At 45.7% G+C, this 26128-nt stretch overlaps 1 protein-coding gene across 10 annotated transcripts in view; it reads right to left on the minus strand.

Annotated features, from left to right (window-relative positions):
* Positions 1-474: 474 nt before the first annotated feature.
* The window catches only part of BLM (BLM RecQ like helicase), a 125981-nt gene continuing 100327 nt past the window's right edge, over positions 475-26128 (minus strand). For 5 of the 10 annotated variants that reach the window (XM_053581930.1, XM_053581929.1, XM_053581931.1 and 2 more), the window contains 3 exons: positions 23481-23603; positions 20719-20911; positions 16525-16824 (listed from right to left, as the gene is read on the minus strand). In XM_053581930.1, the coding sequence (XP_053437905.1) occupies positions 16647-16824; positions 20719-20911; positions 23481-23603 (494 nt within the window). In that variant the 3' untranslated portion in view covers positions 16525-16646. The other 5 variants (XM_053581934.1, XM_053581937.1, XM_053581933.1 and 2 more) reach the window with 5 other exon arrangements.

The following is a 26128-nucleotide window of genomic DNA, read 5'->3' on the forward strand; positions in this document are numbered from 1 at the left end:
AAAGAAAAAAGATGTGTGCCCATAGCACAGTGAGTACAGTGCCAGCCACATGTACGGAGGGTGGCGGGTTCGAGCCTGGCTCAGGGCCAGCTAAACAGCAATGACAACTGCAACAAGAAAATAGCCGGTGAATTCATAATTGCCAAGTCTTGGAAGAAGCCTAAGTGCCCATCAACACATTTATGGATCAATAAATTGTGGTATATGTACACCATGGAATACTATGCAGCATTAAAAAAAGATGAAGACTTTACCTCTTTTATGTTTACATGGATGGAACTGGAAAATATTCTTCTTAGTAAAGTATCTCAGGAATGGAAAAAAAATATCCAATGTACTCAGTACTACTATAAAACCAATTTATAATGACACTCGCACTTTCTTATGAGAGATGAATTACAACTACAACCCAGGATGAAGGAGGGAAGGGGAGGGGGGTGGTTTGATAGAGAGACGGTTAATAGAGAGAGGGACCTCACCTATGAAGCATATTGCAAGGGTGCAGGTCAAATCTATCAAGTACTGAACACAAATGTTTTAATACTGTGATTAAGTAAATGAGGTGGAAGCTATGTTAATTAGTAGGATATAAGCACTCCAATTTGTACAAATAATCAACACACTGAATCCCACAAAGGCACAAATGTATTCATGATTTATGTATATATGACTTAATAAAAATAAATAAATTAAAAAGAAAAAAAAGAAAGAAAGAAAATACCTGGGTGTTATGGTGGGCGCCTATAGTCCCAGCTAGTTGGGAGGCTGAGGCGAGAGAATCGCTTAAGCCCAAAAGTTTGAGGTTGCTGGTGAGCTTTGATGCCATGGCACTCTACCGAGGGCAACATAAGTAAGACTCTGTCTCAAACAAAAAAAGAAAAAATAAGAAAAAAGATGTTGAAACTCATTAAAAAATTGGAGTCTTGTGGGAAAAAAACTGAATGATTCTTTGAGCAGGATCGATAATTTCTTTTTTTTTTTTTTTTTGAGACAGTCTCAGTATGTCACCCTTGGTAGAGTGCTATGGCATCACAGCTCACAGCAACCTCTAATTCTTGGGCTTAGGCAATTCTCTTGTCTCAGCCTCCCAAGTAGCTGGGACTACAGGTGTCCACCACAATGCCCAGCTATTTTTGTTGTTGTTGTGTTGTCGGAAGATGAGCCCCAACGGAGAGAAAGAACACCACATTTATAAGAGGAAGGGCTTTATTCACCAGCTGGGAGCTTATGGCATAGAATTCCAAATGACTGCGCTCCCCAACTGGCTTGGTCTTTCCCTTTTTATTGACTGTCAAAAAGTTCTACCCCACAGGTACCCTTCTCATTGGCCAGTTTGAATCAAGCGGGAGATGCTATTCCAGTCCCTACAGAACTACAGGATTTCACAGAACTTGGAAATGTCCAAGTTTCAGGAAGTTAAGTTTACAAATTCCCAAGAGCTGTGTCACCGTGGAGAGGACCCTGCAGGTGTATCCTTGTGGTCTCCTTGAGAAGACCTGTTCTCCTAGATGTCAACCTTTTTGGGTATCCTCTCTCAGTTGCTGTTGTAGTTGTAGTTGTCATTGTTGTTTAGCAGGCCCAGGCCAGGTTCGAATCCGCCAGCCCCAGTGTATATGGCCAGCACCCTAACCACTGAGTTATGGGCACCGAGCCCAGGATCAATAATTTTCTTTCTTTCTTTTTTTGAGACAGAGTCTCACTATGTCACTCTAGGTAGAATGCCATGGCATCATAGCTCACAGCAACCTCAAACTCTTGGGTTTAAAGTGATTCTCTTGTCTCAACTTCCCAAGTAGCTGGGACTACAGGTGCCCACCACAACGCCAGGCTAGTTTCTGGTTGCATTTGTCATTGTTGTTTAGCAGGCCTAGGCCTGGCTGGACTCTCCAGCTTTGGTGTAGGTGGCCAGCACCCTACTCACTGAGCTACAGGTGCTGAGCCAATAATTTCTTATGATTGGCCAGGTATGATGGCTCACACTTGTAATCCCAGCCGAGGCTGGCAGATTGTTTGAGCTCAGGAGTTCGAGACCACCTGAGCAAGAGCAAGATTTCCTCCCTAATAAAATAATTACAATAATTTTTTGTGATGAAAAAAATGACCACTTGGGCGGCGCCTGTGGCTCAAGGAGTAAGGTTCTGGCCCCATATATTGGTGGCAGGTTCAAGCCTGGTCCTGGCTAAAACTGTAAAAAAAAAAGAAAGAAAAAAGTGACCACTTCCCTTTACACATTACCCGTCCCCCCTTACCCACCCCAGTTTTGATTTTGATGGTAGTATTTTTATTTGGTTGAGGTTTCTAACACTTATATTCTGTCTCAGTCCTGTTTTTCAATAGATTGTTTTGCTTTTTAACCATATTTTATCCCTAAGTTTTCCATTTTGAGTCATCTTACGATTGTATCAAAATAAATTATAAAAGACCTTGAAATGGACACCGCCCTCCCAATATTACTGGAATGTCCTGCAGCAGGTAGTTCTGGGGCATCTCATTTTGTAGTCTTACTATGTCGCCCTCAGTAGAGTGCTGTGGCATCACAGCTCACAGCAACCTCCAACTCTTGGGTTTAAGCAATTCTCTTGCCCCAACCTCCCAAGTAGTTGGGACGACAGGTGCCCACCACAATGCCTGGCTATTTTTGTTGTTGTTGCGGTTGTCATTGTTTAGCTGGCCCAGGCCGGGTTTGAACCCACCACCCTCCATGCATGTGACTGGCACCATAACCACTGTGCTACGGGCACTGAGCTGGTAATATGGTTTTCTTTCTTGGGTGCTGGAGGGTTTTTTCTTTATTCTTACAGATGGGCAGCTGAGCCAGTGTGTCCTGCTGACCATTCTGAATCCCTGGTGTGTTGTGTCTTCTCCATCAATAGAGTTGCTGCTCTTCATTGCAGGGAGAGTTTCTCTATTCTTTTGTTTTGGCTGTTAGATAATCTACTTTGGGGAGTTCAATCTAGTAGGTTTAATCTACTGGTCTTTATTTTGTGACTTCTTTGCAATTATTTTAGGCTTCCTTCCCATGCTATTCCCTTGCTGGCGGTCTGCAGACACAGAGGTGCTGATTAGGCCTCCCTGTCCTCCCACCCCCGCAGACTCTCTCTCTGCCTCTTGAAGTTACTGTCTGTCACAGGTGTCAAAGGTACTCTGTGTCCACTTTTCTTTAGTTCCAGAAAGCTGCCCTCGGCCTTAGTCCTGACGCATCCCAGCACATTCCTCCCATGATCTCCTTCCCTTTCCTGGCTGTGCATGGTGGCCTGTCAGCTTCTTGGACGTGCTACTCATGCTAATACAGGAACCAGCCCCCACCCTCCCCCCTGCAAAAAAAGACAGTTTTGAGGGCTGTGTCATCTTCAGTCTGCTTTTCAGCAGCCTGAGTGCACAGAGGTGGGTGGGGAAAGCCCTGATGAGCCATCTTTGCTGAGAACCTTCTCTTTCCTGCCATCCCTTGAATATCCTACACCCCTTGAGCGGCACCTGTGGCTCAAAGTAGTAGGGTGCCAGCCCCATATACCGGAGGTGGTGGGTTCAAACCTGGCCCCGGCCAAAAACTGCAAAAAAGAAAAAACAAAATCCTGCACCCCAGCCCCCACCTGTCCAGCTGCAGTGTGTCCTACTCCCCCACCCAAACAGCTGAACTCAAGAGGGCCCTGGAGGCAATTTCTCTGGAGATGGCCTGACTTGATTTATTGGCTCATTCTTTTAATCGACAGTTTATCATTATTTCCAGGCAGTGTCTCACTCCTAGAATCCCAGAACTTCGGGAGACTGAGATGGAGGATCACTGGAGACCAGGAGTTTGAGACCAACGTTGGCAACATAGTGAGACCCTGTCTCTACAAAACAAATAAGCTGGGCCTGGTGGTGTGCATCTGTAGTCCCAACTACATGTGAACTCAAGGGAGGAGGATGGCTTGAGCCCAATAGTCTGAGGTTACAGTGAGCTATGATCACACCACTGCACTATACTCCAGGTGATTTAGAGCAAGATCCCACCTCTAAAAAAAAAAAAAAAGTCATTGTTACTCATTTTCTCAAGCATTAGGGTGGGGAAATTCTGTGTTCTCCCCTTGTCCTGTCTTAAGTCTGAACTCTAATCTTTGAGACAGAGCCTCACTTTGTCACTCTCAGTAGAGTGCTGTAGCGTCACTCACAGCAAGCTCAAACTCTTGGGTTCAAGTGATTCTCTTGCCTCAGCCTCCCAGGTAGTTGGGACTACAGGTGCCCACCACAGTGCCCGGCAATTTTTAGAGATGGGGTCTCACTCTTGCTCAGGCTGGTCTCGAACGCATGAGCCCAGGCATCTACCCACCTCGGCCTTCTAGAGTGCTAGGATTATAGGTACGAGCTACCATGCCCAGCCTGAATCACACCTTTAAAAAATTTTTCCTTCCCAACCTGGCGGAGCAAGATGGCAGCTGAGTAACAGCTTTCTTGCATCTGGGCACCGTGAGTCTGGGGAGATAGAACTCCAAGCATCTCTGGCTAGTGGGATCTGCCTATCATCACCCCTGTGCGGATACAGGGAGTCAGCGAGAGACTTCTGGACCCCAAGAGGAGGACTAAAACAGTGGAAAACCGGCAAGTGGTCGCGTGTGTTCAATCGGTCTAAACCCGCCCGCAACTTCCACAGGCACGAGAACTTAAAGAGCAAGAGGAAGTGAAAGGAAACTTAGGGCAAGGAAACAGATAAAAGAAACCACTCATGAGGAAGAATCAGCAGAAAACTCCAGGCAACATGAAGAACCAGTCCAGAACAACCCTGCCAAGGGACCATGAGGTAGCTACTGCAGATGATTCCACCTATGAAGAAATGTTAGGAATGACAGAAAGGGAATTTAGAATACACATGTTGAAAACAATGAAAGAAATGATGGAAACAATGAAGGAAATGGCTAATAAAGTAGAAAATAACCAAAAGGAAATCCAAAAACACAATCAAATAAGAGATGAACGATATGAAGAATATAAAAAGGATATAGCAGAGCTGAAGGAACTGAAACAGTCAATTAGGGAACTTAAAGATGCAATGGAAAGTATGAGCAACAGGTTAGACCATGCAGAAGAAAGAATTTCAGAGGTAGAAGACAACATTCTTGAGATAACTCAGATAGTAAAAGAGGCAGAAAAGAAGAGAGAGAAAGCAGAACGTTCACTGTCAGAATTATGGGACTTTATGAAGCGTTCCAACATACGAGTTATAGGAATTCCAGAAGGGGAAGAAGAATGCCCCAGAGGAATGGAAGCCATACTAGAGAATATTATAAAAGAAAATTTCCCAAATATCACCAAAGATTCTGACACACTGCTTTCAGAGGGCTATCGGACCCCAGGTCGCCTCAACTCTAACCGAGCTTCTCCAAGACACATTGTGATGAACCTGTCCAAAGTCAAGACAAAAGAAAAGATTCTGCAAGCTGCCAGGAGTAAGCGCCAGTTGACCTACAGGGGCAAATCCATCAGAGTGACCACAGACTTCTCTAATGAAACTTTCCAAGCAAGAAGACAATGGTCATCTACCTTTAATCTACTTAAACAGAACAATTTCCAGCCCAGAATTCTGTACCCTGCTAAGCTAAGCTTCAAAATTGATGGAGAAATCAAATCATTTACGGATATACAAACATTGAGGAAATTCGCCACAACAAGACCAGCTCTACAGGAAATACTTCAACCTGTTCTGCACACTGACCACCACAATGGATCAGCAGCAAAGTAAGAACTCAAAAATTAAAGGACAGAACCTAACCTCCACACTGATGCAAAAGATAAAACTAAGCAACGGACTCTCACAAAATAAGACGAATAGAATACTACCACACTTATCAATTATCTCAATAAATGTTAATGGCTTAAATTCCCCACTGAAGAGACATAGATTGGCTGACTGGATTAAAAAACACAAGCCATCTATTTGCTGTCTGCAAGAAACACACCTGGCTTCAAAAGACAAATTGAAGGTCCAAGTCAAGGGTTGGAAGACAATTTTTCAGGCAAATGCAATTCAGAAGAAAAGAGGAGTTGCAATCTTATTTTCAGATACATGTGGATTTAAAGCAACTAAAGTCAAAAAAGACAAAGATGGTCACTTTATATTGGTCAAGGGAAAAATACAACAAGAAGACATTTCAATTCTAAATATCTATGCACCCAATTTAAATGCTCCCAGATTCTTGAAACAGACCTTACTCAGTCTGAGCAATATGATATCTGATAATACCATAATCACAGGGGACTTTAACATTCCTCTTACAGAGCTGGACAGATCCTCTAAACAGAAATTAAACAAAGATATAAGAGATTTAAATGAGACCCTAGAACAACTGTGCTTGACAGATGCATATAGAACACTCCACCCCAAAGATAAAGAATATACATTCTTCTCATCACCCCATGGAACATTCTCCAAAATTGATCATATCCTGGGACACAAAACAAATATCAACAGAATCAAAAGAATTGAAATTTTACCTTGTATCTTCTCAGACCATAAGGCACTAAAGGTGGAACTCAACTCTAACAAAAATGCTCGACCCCACCCAAAGACATGGAAATTAAACAATCTTCTGTTGAATAACAGATGGGTGCAGGAAGAAATAAAACAGGAAATCATTAACTTCCTTGAACATAACAACAATGAAGACACAAGCTACCAAAACCTGTGGGATACTGCAAAAGCAGTTTTGAGAGGAAAATTCATCGCTTTAGATGCCTACATTTGAAAAACAGAAAGAGAGCACATCAACAATCTCACAAGACATCTTATGGAATTGGAAAAAGAAGAACAATCTAAGCCTAAACTCAGTAGAAGAAAAGACATATCCAAAATCAAATCAGAGATCAATGAAATTGAAAACAAAAGAATCATTCAGAAAATTAATGAAACAAGGAGTTGGTTTTTTGAAAAAATAAATAAAATAGATAAACCATTGGCCAGACTAACGAGGAATAGAAAAGTAAAATCTCTAGTAACCTCAATCAGAAATGATAAAGGGGAAATAACAACTGATCCCACAGAGATACAAGAGATCATCTCTGAATACTACCAGAAACTCTATGCCCAGAGATTTGACAATGTGAAAGAAATGGATAAATATTTGGAATCACACCCTCTCCCTAGACTCAGCCAGGAAGAAATAGAGCTGCTGAACAGACCAATTTCAAGCACCGAGATCAAAGAAACAATAAAAAATCTTCCAACCAAAAAATGCCCTGGTCCAGATGGCTTCACACCAGAATTCTATCAAACCTTCAAGGAAGAGCTTATTCCTGTACTGCAGAAATTATTCCAAAAAATTGAGGAAGAAGGAATCTTCCCCAACACATTCTATGAAGCAAACATCACCCTGATACCAAAACCAGGAAAAGACCCAAACAAAAAGGAGAATTTCAGACCAATCTCACTCATGAATATAGATGCAAAAATCCTCAACAAAATCCTAGCCAATAGATTACAGCTTATCATCAAAAAAGTCATTCATCATGATCAAGTAGGCTTCATCCCAGGGATGCAAGGCTGGTTTAACATACGCAAGTCTATAAACGTTATCCACCATATTAACAGAAGCAAAAATAAAGATCACATGATCCTCTCAATAGATGCAGAAAAAGCATTTGATAAAATCCAGCATCCTTTTCTAATTAGAACACTGAAGAGTATAGGCATAGGTGGCACATTTCTAAAACTGATTGAAGCTATCTATGACAAACCCACAGCCAATATTTTACTGAATGGAGTAAAACTCAAAGCTTTTCCTCTTAGAACTGGAACCAGACAAGGTTGTCCTCTGTCACCTTTACTATTCGACGTAGTGCTGGAAGTTCTAGCCAATACAATTAGGCAAGACAAGGAAATAAAGGGAATCCAAATGGGAGCAGAGGAGGTCAAACTCTCCCTCTTTGCTGACGACATGATCTTATACTTAGAGAACCCCAAAGACTCAACCACAAGACTCCTAGAAGTCATCAAAAAATACAGTAATGTTTCAGGATATAAAATCAATGTCCACAAGTCAGTAGCCTTTGTATACACCAATAACAGTCAAGATGAGAAGCTAATTAAGGACACAACTCCCTTCACCATAGTCTCAAAGAAAATGAAATACCTAGGAATATACCTAACGAAGGAGGTGAAGGACCTTTATAAAGAAAAACTATGAAATCCTCAGAAAGGAAATAGCAGAGGATATTAACAAATGGAAGAACATAACCATGCTCATGGATGGGAAGAATCAACATTGTTAAAATGTCTATACTTCCCAAAGCAATCTACCTATTCAATGCCATTCCTATCAAAATACCAACATCGTACTTTCGAGATTTGGAAAAAATGATTCTGCGTTTTGTATGGAACTGGAAAAAAACCCGTATAGCTAAGGCAGTTCTTAGTAACAAAAATAAAGCTGGGGGCATCAGAATACCAGATTTTAGTCTGTACTACAAAGCCATAGTGCTGAAGACAGCATGGTACTGGCACAAAAACAGAGACATAGACACTTGGAATCGAATTGAAAACCAAGAAATGAAACTAACATCTTACAACCACCTAATCTTCGATAAACCAAACAAGAACATACCTTGGGGGAAAGTCTCCCTATTCAATAAATGGTGTTGGGAGAACTGGATGTCTACATGTAAAAGACTGAAACTGGACCCATACCTTTCCCCACTCACAAAAATTGATTCAAGATGGATAAAGGACTTAAATTTAAGGCATGAAAACAATAAAAATGCTCCAAGAAAGCATAGGAAAAACACTGGAAGATATCGGCCTGGGGAAAACTTCATGAAGAAGACTGCCATGGCAATTGCAACAACAACAAAAATAAACAAATGGGACTTCATTAAACTGAAAAGCTTCTGTACAGCTAAGGAGACAATAACCAAAGCAAAGAGACAACCTACACAATGGGAAAGGATATTTGCATATTTTCAATCAGACAAAAGCTTGATAACTAGGATCTATAGAGAACTCAAATTAATCCACATGAAAAAAGCCAACAATCCCATATATCAATGGCAAGAGACATGAATAGAACTTTCTCTAAAGATGACAGACGAATGGCTAACAAACACATGAAAAAATGTTCATCATCTCTATGTATTAGAGAAATGCAAATCAAAACAACCCTGAGATATCATCTAACCCCAGTGAGAATGGCCCACATCTCAAAATCTCAAAACTGCAGATGCTGGCGTGGATGTGGAGAGAAGGGAACACTCTTACACTGCTGGTGGGACTGCAAACTAGTACAACCTTTTTGGAAGGAAGTATGGAGAAACCTCAAAGCACTCAAGCTAGACCTCCCATTTGATCCTGCAATCCCATTACTGGGCATCTACCCAGAAGGAAAAAAATCCTTTTATCATAAGGACACTTGTACTAGACTGTTTATTGCAGCTCAATTTACAATCGCCAAAATGTGGAAACAGCCTAAATGCCCACCAACCCAGGAATGGATTAACGAGCTGTGATATATGTATACCATGGAATACTATTCAGCCATTAAAAAAAATGGAGACTTTACATCCTTCGTATTAACCTGTATGGACGTGGAAGACATTATTCTTAGTAAAGCATCACAAGAATGGAGAAGCATGAATCCTATGTACTCAATTTTGATATGAGGACAATTAATGACAATTAAGGTTATGGGGGGGAAAGCAGAAAGAGGGACGGAGGGAAGGGGGTGGGGCCTTGGTGTGTGTCACACTTTATGGGGGCAAGACATGATTGCAAGAGGGACTTTACCTAACAATTGCAATCAGTGTAACCTGGCTTATTGTACCCTCAATGAATCCCCAACAATAAAAAAAAAAAAAAAGAAATTCAGGAGAAGAGAATGCTTAGCTAAGGTGAACCAGGAGACAGCAATAATCTTCTCATTTGGTTGTTCACTTCTTTTATTGCCTGTCTTTTGATCTAGATTATTGTAAGAACTTGAATCTTGGCCAGCCTACTCTGTGCTTCATCACCAGCATCTAAAGTAGTACCTGGCATATAATAGGCTCTTAATAAATATATTTTTAAGTGAATTCACATAAAAAAATATTTTTTTTCCTTCCCTTCCCTCCCCTTCTTTCTTGTTCTTGAGACAGTCTCACTCTGTTGCACTTGGTAGAGTGCTGTAGTGTCACCGCTCACAGCAAACTCAAACTTCTGGGTTCAAGTGATTCTCCTATCTCAGCCTCAGGAGTAGCTGGGACTACAGGTGCCTACCACAACACCCAGCTGGTTTTTCTATTTTTAGTAGAGACAAGGTCTCACTCTTGCTGAGGCTGGTCTCCAACTACTTAGCTCAGGCAATCCTCATGCCTCCGCCTCCCCAGAGTGCTGGGATTACAGTGAATTTCACTGTTTAGCAATCTCTGCAAATGCAAATCTCCAGGGCCTGCCCACCTGGGTGGCCATTGTGTGGGTCTGGGTGGATCCTCCCACCGCACCCAAGGTGACAGGCCTATGCAGGTCTGGGGTTGAGAGTGGCTGGGTCATCTACTGGGCATTCTCATTCAGTCAAATTAAAAGAATGCAGCTCAGCTAAACGTAAATCCACGTCCACATGGCACCGAGGATTAAATAGTCCCTGAAAGTCCAAGTGGGTGGGTAAATTTGATCATCAGCCTTCATTGTATTGTGAGGCCACTGAGGCCCAGAGAGGGGATATGAATTACTCAAGGTCACACAGCATGTCAGCAACAGATAAGGATGAATGGGCAATGCTAGCTGCAGACACAGCCCTAGGACTAGGTGGTGCACCTGGGCAGGAAGGTCTCCTTACATGGTGTGAGGAACCCTATTCTCACTTGTGGGCCTCCCAGAAGCAATGGTGTGTTCTTCGCCTGGGGAACTTGGGTCATGAGCATCACTGAGGGTGGGCGGCCAGACCAGGAGGCCCAGTGTCAATACTGACCTGGAGGAGAAGTGACCCATCCCCTCACTGCTGCCCCTATCCCCTTCACCCTCTGCTGGCCAGCAGGGGCTGTGCAGCTGGGTGAAAAAGTAGCTCCAGAAAAGCTGGAAACCTGAGATCAGGCCTGGAAAGGGATCTGAGCCACATCTGCCTAGGAAGGGGCTGTGGAGCAGTTAGGGCCATGACCTGGCCACAACAGGTTCCTGGGCTGGGGCCCTCAAGGATGGTTGGGCTGAGGTGTCCTGCTCAGGGCATCCGTGTCTCTGCCCTCCACCTTCCCCACCTTGAAGTGGCCGGGTGGGGCCAGCCAGGCAACCTTGGCAGCCCCAGTGGAATCAAGAGTCTCCTCCTTCCTATCCTATTTCATGGCCCTGTTTAGCTGCCCAAACTGCAGAAAGGGGAAAATAAGGGGCCAGAACCACGGCCACACAGTTGTCCTGAATCACGCCAGTGCTGAGAACAGCTGGCACACCCTAAGCACAGGAGTGAGCTCAGCAGAGTGTTACTGGGCTCACAGAGGGTCCCCTCTGCAAAGTGACATATTTCCCTAGATCTTTTGGTAAGGAGATGGGGAAAAGGGATCTCACTGTTAATGCAAAGCTGCAGCTTAATTTTGCTCTGGGACATCTCTGAGTTTCTACTGCTAAATTTCCACTCTCCTCCGCCCCTGGCCAACTTCAGGGTCCCCTTTATTGTTCAGCCCCACCAAGCCCTCACCAAAGGGGATGACAGTGGCCTTCCAGTGTGTCCTAGGGAAGTGTGTAACTCATGACATGGGCTGTTGCTTGCACATGCCGTGCCCTGGAAGTGGATAAGGCACGTTTACTGCTGCAGACTGCCACAAGCAGCAGATGTCGTGACCTTGGGAGGAAGTGCTAACCTGGGCTGTGACTCAGGTGCCGGCTGCTTCCACAACAGACTTTGAAGGCATCACCCATATCCGTGAGCTCCTGGGCTCTTCACTGCAGCTACCACTGTCCCTTGGAATCTGGTTTCTCAGGTGAGGCCAAGGCCCAGGTAGCTAGTGACTGGACTCAGACCCCTCTTGTGACTCCTGGGCTATTCCATCTGTGCTGCATCATGGACCAAGCATACAAACCTGGCCCACTGCCCTGGTAAACACTCCTTTGCTTGGTCTGTGACCACACAGGTCCACTTGTGTTGTAGGGGAGTAGCTGGTCACTGTGGCTCAGGATAGCGATGTATTTTCGCCCAGGATTTCCCACACTTCTGCATCTGCTCTTACTTTTAATTTTGCTGAGTTGTCTCCTCACTTTGGAGGACACCTCACATTCTCCAAGGCAGGATCCCATAAGTTTTGGGGGGTGCTGGCTTCTTTGACAATCTGGCGATAGTCCTGGCTCCCTCCCTGAAGGGGCATACACATCCTCTGACGTCTGTCCCCCATCTTCCTAGAGTCTGGATTGAGACCTTGACGTTATTATGGGTTGCAGGTGCTGTCTGTCTATTCTGCATCGCAAGAACTCCAGAACCTGGATGCTTGTTATTGTTGGGTACCTGGGTGTGGCTTGAAGAAGGCTTTGTTTTTGAGACAGTGATTTCACAGTAAGATTAGTTTGAGAATGGTTGAGCCCACTGAGTGAAGACTATGTCCAGTTTATCCGTCAATTAACTTCTGCACAAATACATACAAATGAAACACATACACAGTGCAATGGTTGAGGCCAGGACAAGCAGGTGCCTGTGGCCTTGGTAAATGGCAGGCCCTGTGTGTGGGACCTGTGGGGACAGACAGAGCCTTCTGGGATGAACTCCCACAACCTGAGCAAACATGACTCTAGATGTCATTGGAGTGCTGGGGCTGTGCTGGCATCTTCCCAATGGCCAGTGACCCCTCCTTGTGGCCATGAAACCATGCAGCAGAGCTAAGGACAAGACAGCCATCCTCAGGCCCTGCTTTGGGGATGCCTTGGCCTCCCAGGGCTGTGGGCCCAAGTTCTGGCTCTGTCCACCTTCTTGTCCTGTTCTCTGCCTGGTGGTGGCCAGAACAGGGCCCACAGCCCATCCTAACCACTGTGAGGTTCTGGTTCCTCTCCTGCCAACAAGGAACATGGGGCTGGCTAAGGAAAGGCTTGGTGCTTCTCCTCCCAGCTTTGCTGCTGCAGTGTAGAAGTGGCTACTCTAGTCCCCTGGGGACTCCGCTCTAGGCTGCCTCAGACGCCCCCGGGAAGAGACAGGACAGTAGGGTGGGCAGAAGCCAGAACTTGAGCCCTGTGAGGGCGACGAGGCAGAGGTGGGAGCTGGCACAGAGGCCTGAGAATGGGGGGCCTGGGCACAGTGCAGCTCAACTGCTGCAGTAGGCAGCCATAGTTTCTCAAGAAAAACAAGGAGGCCTGGATCACAGGCTCCACTTCCTCTTCTGGAAAAAACCACAGCCCTGCTGTTCTGGTTGGTAATTCTTCAGCCTTTGCCTTGGAGCCTGCAGCAGGCTGGGAGTTTCAAGCAGGTGATAGCAGGGGTCCTGAGGCTTTTGGCTGGCAAAATGGGGTTAGGAGAGGAGGTTGAGTGTTTCAAGCAAAGTGCTCCTGTTCTTAAGCACACAGAACTGGATCCCATATAATTTTCTGTCCCAACTGGAGTATTTTTGAGAATGAACTGAGTTGTGTTAATTATGACACCAAGACAACAGATGTAAACTGGGACTCCTCAGGGCAAACACAGATCCATTAGCCTACTTATTGCCACCTCCTAGTTGTGTGGATTTGGGCAAGTTACATAACCTCTCTGCATTATGGTTTCTGCATACAAAAGATTAGCATCACGTGGATTAAAGCAGTTATGTGAATTTCTGGAATAGCCCTGGATAGAGGGTGGGCTCTTGATGCTGTTTCTCTTCCTCTGTAAGGTAGTGAGTTCCCTGTCCCTCATGGTGAGGCAGATCCAAGTCTTCCCTGTGCCCTCCAGTGGGGTGATGGTGAGGGTGGGAGACAGGCCATCCTAGAACTGGGGGGTAGCCAGTGATGGGGCCTGGTTCCTCTCCTACCGACGGGGTGATGACTTCTATGCCTGTGGAGGGCCCACATCAGGACCAGGCTTCACCCCGTTTCTGTCTTCTGCTCCCAGGGGCCCTGGTTTTCATTCAGCGGGGGAGTTCACCCACTCCTGTCCTCTGGGGGTTGTCCTGTGGACACAGCACATACCTTGGGTGCCAAGGAGGCTGGAGGCTGATCTGGAAGAGGTGGCTGCTGTCCTCTCTGTGCCTACTCCTGGGTCCTGAGAAACTGAGCAGGGCCTGTCCTGACCTAGAACATTCTCAAGAGTAGAGTGTGGGGTCTGGCTCTGCCACTGTGGTCATTTGACCCTGGGTTAAGTCAATGGTCTCCTGGCCTTAGTTCCTGCTGGGAGGTAGGGTGAGCACCCCTTCTTCCTCCTTAGGGCATGGAGGCCTATGGGTGGTGTGAACACCCTGGGGACCCCTGGAGGCAGTATGTGCTCAGAACATTAAAGAATGAGTGAGGCTGGCTCAGCATCCGTAGCTCAGTGGTTACGGCGTCAGCCACATACAGAGACTAGTGGGTTAGAACCTGGCCTGGGCCAGATAAACAACAACTGCAACAAAAAATAGCTAGGCATTGTGGTGGGCAACTATACTCCCAGCTACTTGGGAGGCTGAGGCAAGATAATTGCTTGAGCCCAGAAGTTTGAGGTTGCTGTGAGCTGTGACGCCATGGCACTCTACCTAGGGCGACAGAGTGAGACTCTGTCTCAAAAAAAAAAAAAAAGAGTGAGGCCAGGGGGTTCAGTCTGCTCCCTGCCCCCCAAAGCCGAGTTGCCACTGCAGGTGGCACAGTGACCCCTCTGCCATCTCGCCACTGTTAGGTCAGCAATGCTCCCAAATGACTTCGTGCTAGGGACATTACTCCAGAGGTCTCAGCTACTGGCTAGTTTGTCCTCCATTGCCTCTCCTCATCACCAGAGAAGGTTCTTCCGGCCAGAAGGATGGTTTTTGAAGATGGAAGGCATCCTGAGGTAATGACATCTAGCCCTCAGCAAACTCTTCTGGCCACTAAACATGCAGTCAAAAGCTCACAGCAGCAGCTGAGGTGGCAGGAAGCAGGTGCACGGCCATGATGGGCTCCCCAGGGTGGGTGAGAGCCTCAGTGCTGCATCTCCACAAGGCCACATGGCACCCAGCCAACCCTCTTCCCCAACCCCTTCGGCCCAGGCAGGACCTCCCCAGAGTAATGTTAAGGGTGTGACACCACAGAAAGGGCAGGCCAAGCCATGGTCCCCACTTGTCACCACTGCCTAGCAGTGTGGGATGACAAAGGTTGCTTGTGGCTAAGAAATGGAGTGTCTCCAAAAACAAGGTCACTGGTGCCTCAGCAAGAGGTGCTGCAATCCACCTTAAGAGTTTGTGGCTTGGGCTACCCGTAGCTCAGTGGGTAGGGAGCTGGCTACATACACCGAAACTAGAGGGTTCAAACCCAGCTTGGGCCAGCTAAAACAACGACAACTACAAAACAACAACAAACAAACAAACAAAAAAATAGCCAGGTGTTGTGACGGGCACCTGTAGTTGCAGCTACTTGGGAGGCTGAGGCAAGAGAATCACTTAAGCCTAAGAGTTAGAGGTTGCTGTGAGCTGTGATGCCATAGCCTTCTACCGAGGGTGACATAGTAAGACTCTGTCTCAAAAAAAAAAAAAAAAAAAAAAAAGTTTGTGGCTAATCAGCCTATTATGAGTATGAAAATCTCAAGAAATAGTCCAAATACTAAAGGCCCACATCAATAGTCAATGTATTCTCACTAAAACAACCTTTTTGGCATTCTGTCATTGATCTAAGTATTGGGATATTATCCAGTGTTGACACCGTGATAGGCAAAAGGATGGCATCTCATGGTTTTAAAAATTCATTTTGTTATGGGGGCAAGACATGATTGCAAGAGGGACTTTACCTAACAATTACGATCAGTGTAACCTGGCTTATTGTACCCTCAATGAATTCTCAACAATATAAATAAATAAATAAATAAAAAAGAATAAAAAAAAAAAATTCATTTTGTCACCCTCGGTAAGTGCTGTGGCATCACAGCTCACAGCAACCTCCAGCTCTTGGGCTTAGGCAGTTCTCTTGCCTCAAACTCCCGAGTAGCTCGGACTTATATTTTTAATTGGGGAGCTTGAACACTTTTCAAGTATTCTTCTGAGATGAGTCTATTCACCCTCTATACTGGCTTTTTCTCAATGGTTACAGGTACTCTGTGTATTATGGATATTAATCCTTCGTACTATATTTCCTCCTATTTTCTGTTGTCTTTTAATTTTTTTTTTTTAATTTTGTTTTATGTTGTCTTACACAAGAAGTTTTATAGTTCCACAAAGTCCTATGTATATCTTTTCCTTTGGTGTCTGGGTTTCATGTTATATGTAGAATTTCTCTCACTGAGATGATTCAGCTATCGCCTCAGACATTCTGAGAAACACTGGCCACAACCCTTGCAGTGGCAGCAAAATGTGCTTATCCAAAAGAAAATATTTATTTTTAAAAATAAGAACTACTGGGCAGCGTTCTGGCTCAAAGGAGTAGGGCGCCAGCCCCATATACCAGAGGTGGTGGGTTCAAACCCAGCCCTAGCCAAAAACTGCAAAAAAAAGGTAACTATTACCCTCAAGCATTTATTTAAATATTAATAGATATGCAAACAAATTCAAATGGCACAAGAATAAACAGCTTTGTGTTCACAGGTCATTCAATGTGTGCTGAGATTTGCTGATTATGAAAATGCATAAGAAGGCTTAAGAAATGGTCTGTTTACAGGCTTGGGTGGAGCCATGATCCCCAATTTCCTGCAGACACCTGATGGTACCTGAGAACCATGTGAGGTTGAGCTGGATCCAATTACGTTGGAGGATTTAGTTTTGGAAGACACCTTTCTGCATACGGTGGACCCCCTAAAATATGGCAAGAAAAAGAAAATTAAAATGTTAAATAAAAACAAGAGAACCACCTTCTTCCTCTCACCCTGCAGGGGGTAGCCGCTATGGTTTTCCTTGGTCCTGTGTCTTTGTGCAGGTTCTACCTGTAAACCCAGGTTGGTGTGGTGACTTCCCTCTATTCCTCAGTGAGTAAGACTGATGCTCCTCACACAAACCTGTCCTAAAGCTGTCTTCCTTGGGTGGTAAGGACAGGTTCTAATTCTATGACTTGTGACCAGTGGGCTGCCTCCCTACCCATATCTTCCAGAGCCTGCAGATGGAACTGGGATCCACGTACCACCTCATCTTTTCTCACCCTTTGCTGTGGGTGCCAAATTCCTGGCTGGCAGACACCTTGGACTTACTGTACGAACACAGTAAGAGCAGGGCAGCTTTGCGAGTGAGTGGAAGCAGGGCAGAGCCAGCCTTTACCTGGAAGTGGATGTGCCTCTTTGGGGAGGGCCAGCCCTGCCTCCCCCACTGGCCTTTGTCAGGATGTCCAGTAGCAGGCCACACTTGCCCAGCTCTCCCTCCCACTTTGTGATAGTCTTTAAATCTCAAATATTCTCACTCATATGTGGGAGTAAATATTAAAACAATTTATTTTATGGAGACCAACAGTAGAATGATGGTTACCAGAGGCTGGGAAAGTCACAGGGAGGGGGTAAAGTACTGCCTTTCACAGCCTCTGCCATAGCCTATTGTCAAGTCCCTACAGTGTCTACCTCACTTTCCTTGTAGACCTGAAGGTAATAGCTCCACCTGTACCCCCAAGTGAAACAAAAACCAAACAAGACAACCACAGGCCAGCGTCCCCAGCAGAAGCCTTTCCTGCTGCTGTGCACCCAAGCCCAAGGCAGGCCCATGGTCCCCTGCACAGAACTAGGGCAAGGCAAGTGGCCTCCTGGGGTATAGGGTGTCCTGCTACAGCCTGTGAGTAATGACTTTCTGGTGGGCCTAGGTGAGTGGTTTTTTGACATTTTTTAACTGGGCTCCAGGGCAGTTTTCCTGCAAAACTGGCAAAGATCTGGGCAGAGATTCGGCCTCAAGTTTCCCAAAACTGATTTCCTGCTGAGAAATTAAGCTGTGAGGAAAAACCTGATGTTTACATTGATTCACAGAATGAACAGTAGCCTCCACTTCACCTGGGCCCTCCTCACCTCCCACTCAGAGCCAGCCCAGAGCCAGGGGGCTCTGAGTTCTCGGGAAGGGAGCCACACCAGTTCTCCCACTGCACTGGAACCCTCAGCCGGGAGCAGGTGGTGGGTCTAAGTCGGGGTGAGGTGCAGACATAGGAGCACACTGGCTTCCTCTGAGGGCTAAAAAGGACCCATCTTAAACACAGGCTAACTGTAAACCAGCCTCAAAACCATTGCTTGGCTTTTGGACAAGTGTCAGTTTTACTACTTCTTATTAGGTTAGGTTCTAGGTGACATAGTAAAATGCTTTACTCTCATAAACCAAAGTTGAGAGGAATAAGGGAGCTGACAGCAGGGAACATTAAAATATGGTCTACTTTGTTCTAAGAAGTTGAATGAGACAGGAGATCATGCATGGTTTTAAGCAATCTCCTGAGACGATGTGCAGAAATGGAAGCACTCAGGGCAGACCAGCATCCAGGCCCACCTTGAGACGGCGGCCAGGCAGGGCGGCCTCAGACAAGAGTTCTGCAGGCCTGGTTGTCTTTCACAAACCAAGAAGCTGGACAAGATGCCGTTCAAGGCTCCCTGCTCTGTGTGAATTACTAAAGAAATGAGTATTTCCCAAGGCTGAGGAATAAAGAAAGGAAATGAGAAAATGTCCTCGCTGAAGAACATCTACCCATCACTTACGCACTATAAAAACCACAAAATTAAACTGACATTTACTAATGCCTTTAATTTCTGTACTCTGGCAGAAGGATTAGCACATCTAAGATGCTTGTTTAAGGACCTAACAAGAAAATGACAATGTGGTAATGTTTGCCTTCCTTTCTCTTCCCCACTCAATTTTTGCTTTTTATTACCCAGAAGCAGAAGAGGTAGAAAAACTGCAAAAAAAGAAAAAAACAACAGCTTGCAAAAGTTGACTGTGGACTTGTCTCCCTTTTCTGTGAGCAATTCTGTTACAATATGCAATTCTCTGGGGCCATGTTCTCAGGATTGCTGAGAGGTTTCCATCCTACCAAATCTCACCTGCCAGGCAGAATGCAGAGGGTGCCGTGGCAGAAGACAAAGGGTGAGGGCGGTAGAAACTGCCTTGTGAACAAGAGCGCTACCAGGATCAGCAAAGATAGGCCCCGGCCCACAGGGCTAAACAGATGTGGCAAAGAGGAGACAGAAGCCATTTGTGCCGCCCCTAAAAAGGCCTGGCTTGACTGAAGTTTTGGTTTTATACTGTGACTTCTCTGTCTCCCTGTAAAGTCAGGGAGCTGGCACTCCCAGGCACTAGAGTTTCAGGAGGGCGCAGGTGCCTCCAGGTGGAGGCACGGAGTCCTTATAGCTATGAAGCAACAGGCAACTGCTGACAGTCTCGGAGGCTGCAAGGACACAAGACCCTCCACTATTCTTATAGTTAGTGTATGATTTACAGTATTTAGGTGGGAAGTCTCCTAAGAGAAATTAGAGTTTCTAAGGTAAGGTCAAAACTGAAGTAGTTTTTATAAACTGGAAAGCTTCATTCATAAGTCAACTTAGTTAAAAGTCGTTTTTTTAATGTAAATTGCAAAAACAAACAAACAAAAAAGAGTAGGTATTTTATTTCTTTTAGAGACAGGGTCCTACTCTATCTTTCCAGGCTAGATTGGCGGCATCATAGCTCACTGCAGCCTCAGACTTCTGGGCTTAAGGTATCCTCCTGCCTCATTCCTCAGCAGCTGGGACTACAGGTACCTGCCACACCTGGCTAATGTTTAAAAATTTTTTTTGTTGAGATGGGGTCCTTCTATGTTGCCCAGGTTGGCCTCGAACTCCTGGTTTCAAGCAATCCTTCTCAGTCCCCTAAAGGAGTAGAAGATATTTTAAAAATCTGATGCAGGCTTGGTGCCTGTGGCTCAAGCGGCTAAGGCGCCAGCCACATACACCTGAGCTAGTGGGTTCGAATCCAGCCCAGGTTCGCCAAACAACAATGACGGCTGCAACAAAAAATAGCTGGGCTTTGTGGTGGGCGCTTGTAGTCCCAGCTACTTGGGAGGTGGAGGCAGCAGAATCGCTTGAGCCCAGGAGTTGGAAGTTGCTGTGAGCTGTGATGCCACAGCACTCTACCCTGGGCGACAACTTGAGGCTCTGTCTCTACAAAAAAAAAAAAAAATGTGATGCAAATGTTCTTTGTTTTGGATCAAACCTTAATCATCACTCTATTAACTAGGGAGGCAATATTTAATAATGGCTTATTTTAATAAATGCCTCAAAGGGGTGGTGCCTGTGGCTCAAAGGAGTAGGGCGCCTGCCCCATATACCAGAGGTGGTAGGTTCAAACCTGGCCCAGGCCAAAAACAAACAAACAAAAAAACCCCCTGCAAATAAATGCCTCAAAGCAGAGCAGAGCAGTTATACTTTTGTCCTTCCCTCCCTTGCACTCCACACTGCATAAGATGCTACAGAACGGGCTTGGTGCCTATAGCTCCAGTGGCTAAGGCACCAGCCACATACGCCAGAGCTGGCGGGTTCAAATCCAGCCTAGGCTGCCAAACAACAATGACAACTACAACCAAAAGATGGCTGGGCATTGTGGTGAACGCCTGTAGTCCCAGCTACTTGGGAAGCTGAGGCAAGAGAATCACTTAAGCCCAGGAGTTGGAGGTTTCTGTGAGCTGTGATGCCACAGCACTCTACCGAGGGCGAAAGTTTGAGTCTCTGTCTCAAAAAAAAAAAAAAATGCTATGGAACATACCCCTTCACCTTGGAGCCACCATAAGCCGTTCTTCTCCTCTTAGGTCTCTGGGAGGCTGAAACCTTTTTCCTCTTTCTGGTCTTATTTGCAAAGTAGCGAGAAGATACAGGTGTCTCCTCATCAAGCTCCTCAGGGATATTTCTTCTGGTGCCCCTGTTGCTGGACAAGTTCATTCCCGGGGAGCCGTCCTCAGCTGCAAGTAGAAATGCAGGTGTTAACGCAAAACCAAGTTGGGCCAGGTGCTTCTAGTCCACAAGAAGACACGTGCAGGGCCTGGCTCAGCAGACACCTGGCTGCTTCCCAGTGCCTTCTTACACGTGGATCCAGCAATTCAGCAAGGCCCAACATTGCTTTCTTATTTTACAAACTCCAAAGTAATCAATGGCAATTCAATGAAAAGGAATCAGAATTCATTAAAAAAATTTGTGATAGTCTTTAAATCGCAAATATTCTCACTCATATGTGGGAATAAATATTAAAACAATTTATTTCATGGAGACCAACAGTAGAATGATGGTTACCAGAGGCTGGGAAAGGCACAGGGAGGGGATAAAATGGGGATGGTGATGATTGCAAACATGTAGTTAGAATGAATAACACTCGATGGCATGGCAATGTGACCATAAGAAACAGTAAACTAGGGTATTCTGTGAAGTAACTGCAGGAGAGGGGCTGGAATGTGTCCCCAGAGCAAAGTAGTAGTAAATGCTTTAGGTGGTGGATAACCCAATTATCCTGATGTGATTAGTTCACATTGTATGATTGTATGAAAACACCACACGCACCCTATAAAGATAAACAACTACTATGTACCCATAATAATTAAAACAGTCTTGTGATAGTCTTTAACTTACCCGGAGATACTGGACGTAGCTCATACTGCCTCATACAACCAGTGTCCTTGTCACTGACAGTGTGCAGTGCTCTATAGATATTAGGTCATTTCACTTACCATTTTAAATGTGCTGAAAAATAAGTCCAACATGAGGGAAATAAACCATGCTCTGTACCTCATCTTTCAACAATAGTTTTTTTAGTAATGAGCATAGGAAAATTCTAGATACTTTCCTCCTCATAGGAAAAAATCCAAGTCTTTGCATAATTGCTGTGCACACATGATGTGCCAGGCAGAAAGCAGGTCTTCACAGAAGCGTGCATTTGCAAAGAGGAGGGCACTTTCCATAGACACTTGCATCCCAAGGCACCCAAGAAGCATTACCCGCGCCCCCACCCCCAAACTTCCCCAGTGGGCGTCTCCATTTTCTGCTTGGTCTGGTCCACCCCGGCCACCGGTGGCCTGGTGGGAGCAGCACAGAAGGTGCAGGTCTCAACTGTGGCTGGTCTAAGCCCAGCCCAAACAGAAGGGGCACAGCTCAGAGCTGAAGAACCCATTGTCTCAGGTGTGTTGACTTGGGGGACAGGAAATGTGCACTCTCCCCACTGGCAGGATGGATGTTGTGAGGATGACAGTCTATAGAACACCAGATCCTCAGTGAGTGGGAGTGAGGGTCAGCATGCAGCTGGGCCCACCTCATGTCAGTAAATCCCTTCCAAACGAGCTACTACACTAAACAAAATGTTAAGATCCTACCAATAAACTGTCAAATGTATTCAGAGCAAGACTTCTAATGGAATAATTACCATATAGATGAACTTACAAATATACACTCTCCTTTCCAGCCTTCTGTTAATGGAGGAAAAGTGAGTGAGGAGAGAAAGAACTTGAAATGTGCACTTGATATTATCACCCTGCTCCCTATTTCTGTCACCTGGAGGAGGCCCCCACCCTGGCCTGTGACAGAAACAGGAAGGACATTGGACGTGGCTCATCATGGTGTCTTAGTGCAGACACTGTCGCAGAGGGCAAACAACTTCTGCACTCTTACTGTCTCCTACAAAACATGCCTCTGTTCTCAATCTTCCCTCAATATATTTTTTTTTTTTGAGACAGTCTCACTTTATTGCCCTTGGTAGAGTACCGTGACGTCACAGCTCACAGCAACCTCCAACTCCTGGGCTTAGGTGATTCTCTTGCCTCAGCCTCCCAAGTAGCTGGGACTACAGGTGCCTGCCACAACGCCCGGCTATTTTTTGTTGCAATTTGGCTGGTGCTGGGTTCGGACCTACCACCCTTAGTATATGGGGCCAGTGCCCTACCCACTGAGCCACAGGCACTGCCCCAATCTTCCCTTAATAGTTTCTGCACTTCTATTAACAATGAGTCTCATTATTTCAGGCACCATGAGACAGGCCTGGTGAGACCTGTGGGATTGCCTGGCAGCACCACACCCACTCACGTGGTCCTCTCAATGACAAGCAACAGCAGCCTTAAGCCACATGCTTGTGCCTCCAGCACACTGGATTCCCCCCACTCTTACGTTTCACCATTAGATGTGCTTGTTGGGTTAACAGGCTCCTTCCTCAGCTAAGGAAACCAAAGCACACAGCGGTGACTGATGGCCTGCAAGGATCACCCAGGCTCTGACCCCTCAGGAACTTGCCTCATCAGAGCCAGCAATCCCTTGGCCAAAGACACCCCTGGATCCTGTTAATGGGCTTAGTGTTTAGCAAGTGGTGTCTCCCAGGGCACTGAGCACTGATATCCTCTCAGAGGCTGGCACTCTGCCTCGGCTGCTCTGAGGACAAGGAATAGGAAGCATTAACACAATTGGAACCAGTGTGTTAATGCTCCTAATTCAGTGAGGTGGGTGTCTTCACGTTAAAACAGGATTTTAGAGAATACACATTTGCTGTATACTGACCTGGCAAAGTCCACTCAGAGTACTTCTGTAATACTGCAATAACTTCTGCACCATACTTTTCCAGTTTGTCTTCAGTAACACCATCAATTTGAAGCAAAACCTCAGGGTCAGAAGATAAAGACTCTACATAGGCATAAAATTAGGCATCTAAATTAGCACCTACAGAAAGCTCATTGAACTCAATCTCACCCAGCACATGTCTGTTAAGTACTAACTAACTACAGAGCACGGGGCCATGGGCTAATCTTCTAAAAGGCAAAGTCAGCGTATCACCGGTGGCAGGTGGGCCCAGAGGACAGGAATCAACCACTGGCTGAGGGAAGCCAGAGGCCGGGACCTGTGCAATGGGCTCACAGTGGGCAGGTCCCACCCATGCCTACTGCTCCTACCTCTAAGGCTTGTCCTGCTGCGACAATGAGGCAGCCTCTCTGCTGGGAACATGGCATTTCTGTTACAGCTCTGACCTCTTCCCTGAGCTCCAGATGTACATGGCCCACCCAAGAAGACACATCCGAACTATTTCCTACAGCCCAAACCTCTCTTCCTCCAGTCCTGTCCTCAAGAGTCTTCTGTATAGAGATGGCACGACCTGCAGCTACACAAGCCTGTCACTGAAAGGGCCCTCGGGCCGCTCTATGCAAAGTGGGAGCCTGGTGGGAGCCATTGCAGAAGCAAGGAGGACGGCATGAACCAGAAGGGAGGAGTGGGGACCGAGAGGAGAGATTTGGGTCCAGAGGACTTACTGACGCACTGGCTCCAGGGAAGGAGGGAGAACCCAGGCCTGTGCCTTTGACTTGAGTAAAGGGTGGGTTTCAAAGCCTTTTGAATCTGTGATTCTCACAGCCTCCCAAGCTTAGAGGAAAAGCAACAGACTATGGGATAGAAAAAGTTGATGAAGGGGATTAGTAGAAGATAACATGGGAGAGGCAAGAAGAAATGTAGACCCTTGACCGAATTTGTGGTTTTCCAACACTTTGTGTGGAAACTTAGAAAACCAAATTTGTACTTTACTTGGAGAGCTATTGTATTAATATACTTTTCGTAAGATTAAAATGTACATCAGGGCTGGTTGGGGTGGTTCACGCCTATAATCCCAGCACTCTGGGAGGCTGAGATGGATGGATTGCTTAAGCTCAGAAGTTAGAGACAAGCCTGAGCAAGAGCTAGACCCTGTCTCTAAAACTAGCCAGGTATGGTGTTCAGCTACTTGGGAGGATGAGGCAGGAGAATCACTTGGGATCAAGAGTTTGAGGTTGCTGTGAGTTATGACACCATGGCACTCTACCCAGGATGACAGAGTAAGACTCTGCCTCAAAAAAATAAATAAAATGTACATCAGGCTGGGAGTTTTGGCTCTTGCCTGTAATCTCAGTACTTTGGGAGGCCAAGGTGGGAGAACGGCTTGAGGCCAGTTGTGTAAAACAAGCCTGAATAAAATAGCAAGACCCTGTCTCTTAAAAAAAAAAAGAAAGAAAAGAAAGGAAGTATGGGTATGGTGGCGTACACTGATAATCCTAGCTACTTGGGAGGCTGAGGTGGGACAACTGCTTGAGCTGGGAGCTCAAGGTTGTAGTAAGCTGTGATTGTGCCACTATACTCCAGCCTGGGTCAACTTTGGCAATTATAAGACGTGTTCAAAGTGGTGACCATCAGTGTCCAGACACTTCTGATTATGGCGCAAGTAAAGTAATAATGTAGATTACAGCTCTTAAAATGTGCATATATTTTTTGGCACCCCCGTATAAGACTACGTGCGTGCATGGTTCATACCTATAATCCCAGCACTTTGGGAGACCAAGGTGGGAGGGCCACTTGACACCAGCCTGGGCAACACAGGAGGTGACACTATCCTTACAAAAACAAAAGTACATCATGTTCACAACAGGGAGGTGAGGCAACATTAGGGAACTGCACTAATAGCTTAGAAACAAAATAAAATATTTCATCGATTCTAAGACACATACCTCACATTTTACCATTACTGAATCAGATGTGTTTTACAATTGTTCATGGCCAAATGGCCACTGCCCTATGGTGATGCTGCCTGTGAGAACTCAGTCACAGCCATGTGTCCCGTCAGAATGTCAACAGAGCCACTGTGCTGTGGTCACTTCCCATGTTAAGTCTACCACAGGACATGTCTTCAAAAAGACCATACTATGATCAGCAGTAAAAAAGTGAATGGGAAAGCAGAAAAGCTCTGAAAGAATGTAATGGGAAATAAATTTGGCATTAAGAAAGCACCATCTGGGCGGCGCCTGTGGCTCAGTCAGTAAGGCGCCGGCCCCATATACCGAGGATGGCGGGTTCAAACCCGGCCCCGGCCAAACTGCAACCAAAAAATAGCCGGGCGTTGTGGAGGGCGCCTGTAGTCCCAGCTACTCGGGAGGCTGAGGCAAGTGAATCACTTAAGCCCAGGAGTTCGAGGTTGCTGTGAGCTGTGTGAGGCCACGGCACTCTACCAAGGGCCATAAAGTGAGACTCTGTCTCTACAAAAAAAAAAAAAAAGAAAGCACCATCTATCACTGAGGGAATGACCACAATTTCACAGTTTCTTGTAAACAACAACCAACTGCTTCACATGACCTAAAAAAGATGCCCAAGTAGACAAAGCAGTATGACACTCACATTACTGGGATGTGCACCCT

This window comes from Nycticebus coucang, chromosome 2 (assembly GCF_027406575.1).
Source record: "Nycticebus coucang isolate mNycCou1 chromosome 2, mNycCou1.pri, whole genome shotgun sequence".
NCBI lineage: Eukaryota > Metazoa > Chordata > Mammalia > Primates > Lorisidae > Nycticebus > Nycticebus coucang.